A 6,115-nucleotide genomic window follows, 5' to 3' on the forward strand; every position below is an offset into this window, starting at 1 on the left:
TCCGGTCACTTTTTTAGTCCTAGAGTTTGTGTGTTTCCCTTCTTTGAGTTGTGTTGGTGAAGGGTCTCTAGATGTCTGAGTTATTGTGGTCATTGTTGGACTCCTTGGTTAGTGATTTTCCTTTTATTACTTTCTGTAAGGCTGGATTTGTGGCTGTGTATTGTTTAAATTTGTTTTTATCCTGGAAAATATTATTTTCTCCATTTATAGTGAACGAAAGCTTGGCTGGGTATAGTAGTCTGGGCTTGCATTCATGGTCTCTCAGTTTCTGCAGTACATCTATCCAGAACCTTCTGGCTTTCATGGTTTCCATGGAGAAGTCAGGTGTAAGTCTGATAGGTTTACCTTTATAAGTGAGTTGGCCTTTTTCCTTTGCAGCTCTTAAAATTCTTTCCTTATTCTGTATGCTTGTGTTTTGATTATTATATGGCGAGGGGATTTTTTTTTTTTTGATCCAGCCTATTCAGTGTTCTGTATGCTTCTTGAACCTTCATAGGTATATCTTTCTTTAGGTTGGGAAAGTTTTCTTCTATAATTTTATTAAATATATTTTCTGGACCATTGAGCTGCACTTCTTCTCCTTCTTCTACTCCTATTATTCTTAAGTTTGGTCTTTTTATTGTGTCCCAGATTTCCTGAATGTTTTGTGATGAGAGTTTGTTGGACTTGCTGTTTTCTTTGATCAGTGTGTTTATTTTCTCTATGGTATCTTCAGAATCTGAGATTCTTTCTTCTAACTCTTGTATTCTGTTGGTTATACTTGTTTCTGTAGACTCTGTTTGTTTACTTAAATTTTCCATGTCCAGCCGGCCCTCTGTTTGTGTTTTCTTCTTTGCCTCCATTTCAGTTTTCAAGTCTTGAACTATTTCCATTATCTGTTTGATTGTTTTTCCTTGGTTTTCTAGGGTATCATTCACTGATTTATTCAATTCTTCAAACTTTCTGTTATATTTCTCATCCATTTCTATAAGGGCGTTTTTACATGCTATTTAAGGGCGTCAATCACTTTCATGAAGTCAATCTTTTCTACTTCTTCTTTATTAAGGTGTTCATGTCCTCCTGTTGTGAGGTCGCTGGTTTCTGGTGGCTTCATGTTGCTTGAAGATTGTTGGGTGAATTCTTGCATTGGCGTCTGCTCATCTCTTCTTCCAAATGCTCCCTTATGGATCTTCTTTTACCGGATCAGGTCTCCTTGCCTACTGATGTACCTTCCCAGTGATGGCTCTCCCCAGTGATGGCTCTCCTGGTGCCGAGATCAGATCTCCGTGCCCAATGATGGCTCTCCCCAATGCTGGCTCTCCTGGCACCCAGAACAGGTCTCCGTGCTGGTTGGGTAGCTCATAAACAAAGCTCCTACCTTGCTTGGTGCAGGCAGGCTATAGAAACAAAGGAACTTCCGCCCGCTTGGTTGCCCTGAGGATTTGGACCCAGTGCCCAGACAGGCTGGGCTGGGTGATGTTATGTGCCAAAAGAGGGCAGGGGGGCCGAAGTGGGGAGGGTTCTGGATGCAAGCTGGGTGGGATAGGAAGAAAGAGGCATTATGCAGGGAGTAGAGGCCCTGCAGAGAGCCCAAGAAGGATGGGGGTTGAGGAACTTCTGAGTTCCCTGTCCTGGGCTGGTGCCATGGGGTCAGAAACTCACCCCAATGTTGGCTCTCCTGGCGCCGAGAGATCAGGTCTCCGTGCTGGTTGGGTAGCTCGTAAACAAAGCGCCTACCTTGCTTGGTGCAGGCAGGCTATAGAAACAAAGGAACTTCCGCCCGCTTGGGTGCCCCAAGGATTCGGACCCAGTGCCTCTCTAACTCTTTATTATTGTGACAGTCTACTAACAAATAGATACATAAACAACCTGTTGCTTTTAGTACAGCTTGTATAGATAGATATACAGGTAGATGATCAATATATGATAGATAGATAGATAGATAGATAGATAGATAGATAGATAGATAGATAAATAGTGTCAGATAGACAGACAGATAGGAATTAGGGCTGAACATTTGGAACTGAATGATGAACTAGGGATCTCCTCTCTGGGGGAGAGACTTCTGCCTCTCTGCAGCTTTTTACCACATGTGACTCTTCACCTAAGTGTGACACCCACGCAATTTCCCACATTTACTTTGGCACGACAACTGTTTGTGTCAGTGTTCAGTTCTTGTGTAAAAGGACATAGTGTTGAGGGTTCATGGGTATCTTGGTCATATCCAGAAGACTCAGTCTTACATAGGACTCTGTGGTCTTCTCACTCTTGTGTCTTCTGCACCCTTTCCTCAGTGTTTTCTCTCTCTTAGGTTAAGGTTCATGCCATCAACCGAGACTGGGCATGGCAAAGTCAGCTGTTCTCTGCTTTGTGACCAGCTGTGGCTTTCTGAAGTGATCTCTTACTGTTGTAAAAAGAAGCATCTTTGGTGGCAAGAGAGAGCTCCGTGTACCTGTGGGTATAAAGAAAAGGGTTTAGAAAGCAGTTAGGAATATTCTGGGATAGGAAAGTGGCCACAGTGGATTCTCCTCTGAGATCTGTGACCTCATTAGCAGCACACGGTGGTTGGTTAGGTTTTCAGTTACCAAGCATGATTTTCCTCTTGTTCAGCCAGCGTGATGCACAATTAGGCAGGTGTGGGTCACCACAACACACAAATGCCACCCCTGCAACTTTAGTTACCTCAGCGTGATGATCATCACTGTGACTCACAGGAGTCCCAGCTGGGCAGGATTTAGGGAACATTCTCCTCCTTTGGAAACTCTCACAGCTCCTTCTGATGTTAGGGAAGCTGGGCCTCAGGGAGGAGACTTTGGCTCCAATGCAGCTTGATTTCTATGCATCCTTTATCTGAAGTGTGCTGTGTCTTCAGCACAGCACCCTTCAACTTCTAAGGCTCAAGCAAGGGCAAGAGCAGGAGCCTGTGTTGTTTGATGAGTGTCGTGGACTCCCCTGATCCACAACTCAAGAGAAGTTTCTCGTGTCTGACAATGATGTTTCTATTACTCTATGACTCAGAGAGGAGGCATTATCAGCCAATGGCATAACGTCATTTAAAGTGTATTAAATATACAAATACCTACATACACACACAGACAGCATGTGTATATGTATAATTAAGTAAAAATGACATCAGAGGATTCCAAAAGTCGTCTTTTTCTATAGTTCTCACTCTTTCCCCAAGTTAATCCTGGTGTTCTGGAGTCTCAGAGCCAGCATGGTTTTGAGACATGTTATGACTTTACAAATCTAGTCAGCATTATGCAGAATGCTTGTCAGAGCTCTCCAGGATGTCCCTCTCAGTGTCTGGTGTGGAAGCTCTGATTCTCAGTTGTCTTGATTTCTGACTTAGTCACCCAAGAGAACATAAGACAGAGATGCACCCAACTGAATATCTGAACTCAGGGAGCAGGGTCCCTCACTTAGGTGTCTCCCAACCATGGACCTCATTTTCCGCCTCTGCTGAGGGAAGAAAGGGAAGTCATAGTTAGTTGGACATCTCTATTCAATACAGCTTTTTCTGTCCCTTTTCAGGTGTCATGTCCTCATAGAATAACTATCGAAAGAGACCAGAAGCCTTGAGGTCCCACAGGAAATTCAATAAAGGGTTCACGTGAGGTTGAGAACCCAGCCAGGAGAAATGTTACATCTTTCATGTCCTTTCAGGGTTGATTTCATGTATGGGCATCATTTTAATGAAAATAAAGGCATTTAAATGGAACTTCAAATTGATAATAAAGGCTGCAGTGGGAAACTACATAGAGTAAGTGGAGATTGAATTAGACAAAGAAGTACAAGATAATTCCTAGTAGTGTGAGCAAGAGGCTTCTTCATTTCCAGGGCAGCAGTTAGCAGTAACCAAGTGAGAAAAAAAGACAGGCATGCCTGCTCTGATGGGGGTCAGGGTCAGGGCCCTGCTTCACTGAACCAGCAAACACCAAGGCTTTGCCCTGCTTTAATTAATGATCACCATTTCTCTCCTCTCAGCTCCATTCAGCCTCTACCCTATAGAGTCATGGCTTGGGCCTCCAGCATCGATGAATTCTTTAAGAATTTTAAGAGGGAAAGCCAAATCCTCTCTGAAGAAACCATTACCTTGATTAAATCCCACATTGAGAACAGAAACCTCCAGGAAGCACTTTCTGTAATCGAGAAAGCACTGAGAGACATCGAGAATGCCTCCCTGAACATTGCTGTGACAGGGGAGACAGGGTCAGGAAAATCCTCATTCATCAATGCCCTGAGAGGGGTGGGACATGAAGAAGAAGGTGCAGCCCGCACTGGGGCGACAGAAACCACCATGAAGAGAACTCCCTACCGACACCCAAAGCTTCCCCAGGTGACACTATGGGACCTACCTGGCATCGGGTCCACCTCCTTTCCACCAGAGACGTACCTAACAGAAATGAAGTTTGGTGAATATGATTTCTTCATTATCATCTCTACTTCACGCTTTAAAGAAAATGATGCCCAGCTAGCCAAAGCCATTGCAAGGATGAAGATGAATTTCTACTTTGTCCGAGCCAAGATAGATAGTGACATATATAATGAGAAGACGAGCAAACCTAAGACTTTCAATGAGGAGAATGTCCTGAAGAATATTCTAGAAGAATGTTCACGTCATCTCTCCAGTAAGCCTCCAGTCTTCTTAGTCTCTAACTTTGATACATCTAAGTATGACTTCCCAAAACTGAAAAGCAAACTCCTATATGATCTCCCAGCCAACAAGCGCCACGTCTTCATGCTGTCCTTGAGCAGTGTTACTGAGGCCACCATTAACCTCAAGAGAGATTCCCTGAAGCAGAAAGTTTACCTAGAGGCCCTGAAGGCTGGAGCATTGGCCACCATTCCACTTGTTGGCATGATCAGGGATCAGTTAGAGGATCTGGATGAAACATTCAATCTCTTCAGGTCTTACTTTGGGCTGGATGATGCCTCATTGGCAGAGACTGCGAAAGATTGTAAACTGTCTGTGGATACAGTCAAGGTACACCTTCGTTTTCCCCATTTGTTTGCAGAAGATGACGATGTGTCCTTAGGGAGAAAACTATGGAACTATATCCAAAGAATTTCCTCAGTTGTTGGTGGTCCAGGTTCTGCTGTCATATATTACAAAAAGTCTTACTATTTGCAGAATCTCTTTATTGATGCTGCAGCAAATGATGCCATTGCTCTTCTCAATATGAAAAGTCTTTTAGAAAACAAGGTGGGACCATATGTCTCTAAGCCCCCCGATTACTGGGAATGATGGGAAAATAAGGCACAAGTTCCAATCATTGTTTCCTCTTGACCTTGCTTTGGACACTGACATAACCTATGCCTGACAAACGAATCTTGTCTGTGGAGCTCAGTAGGCTCCTCCTCTTTTTCTTCCCTGGAGACAGAAGATCACTGTGGCAAGAGCTCAGTTATACTTTAGTAGGAAACAGTCATCAACACTGTGTAATGCAGGAGGAAACCTCGTTCTCTTTAAAATAGTGTGCAGAGCACACATGAAAATATTGATTTGATTCCTGATTTTATGGTCTAATGACTCCTGGATCCTTTACCCCTGTGAAAGTCTCCACACAGTTCTGCATTCTCACAGCCATTTCTGCTTTGTCACTTTTCCTTGAGGGCATCTGATGACCAACACTGTGTAGATAAATACACCTCAGTAAGAAGTGTGAGCCCCGCACAAGAGTCACATGACAGATGGAGACTGTTACTATTAGCTCCTCCTTCCAGGAGGAGCTTTGTAAAAACAGAAGAATAAACATTTGTATAGATCCTCTTGGTCCACGCAAATAAGGATATCTATTTCTTATTCTCCACTGGCAAATCAGAGTTACCTGTAATTTACCCAATGTGATTGGCAACTGAAACTTTAATTATAAACTGTCTCTCCTTGTTGTAATTTCACTCATAAAAATAAATAAAATAAATTTAAAAAATCTGCTGGACTGCTTTTCTCAAAAGTCGCAGAGCCACTGTTGGTACTTGTTCTCATTTCAACATGGCCAGGATATGGAGCTATTGACAACTTGTTCGTCCCACTACCCTGTTGACCATTTGTGTCTATTATGAATTTTCTGGTAGTCTGACAGAACTTAGAACCGAGTGTGAGATGGCTCTCTGAGAATCCCAATAAGAGATT

At 43.2% G+C, this 6,115-nt stretch overlaps 1 protein-coding gene across 1 annotated transcript; it reads left to right on the top strand.

The window, feature by feature from the left end:
• The first annotated feature begins 3,967 nt into the window (after positions 1–3,967).
• On the top strand, positions 3,968–5,912 carry LOC121463871 (T-cell-specific guanine nucleotide triphosphate-binding protein 2-like). Its single transcript, XM_041676406.1, has one exon. The coding sequence runs from the start codon at positions 3,995–3,997 to the stop codon at positions 5,225–5,227; it is 1,233 nt and encodes a 410-aa protein (XP_041532340.1). The 5' UTR covers positions 3,968–3,994; the 3' UTR covers positions 5,228–5,912.
• Positions 5,913–6,115: the final 203 nt, after the last annotated feature.

The sequence above is a fragment of the Microtus oregoni genome, unplaced genomic scaffold, assembly GCF_018167655.1.
Source record: "Microtus oregoni isolate MIOR12 unplaced genomic scaffold, Mior012 000027F_ref0000203, whole genome shotgun sequence".
Lineage (NCBI taxonomy): Eukaryota > Metazoa > Chordata > Mammalia > Rodentia > Cricetidae > Microtus > Microtus oregoni.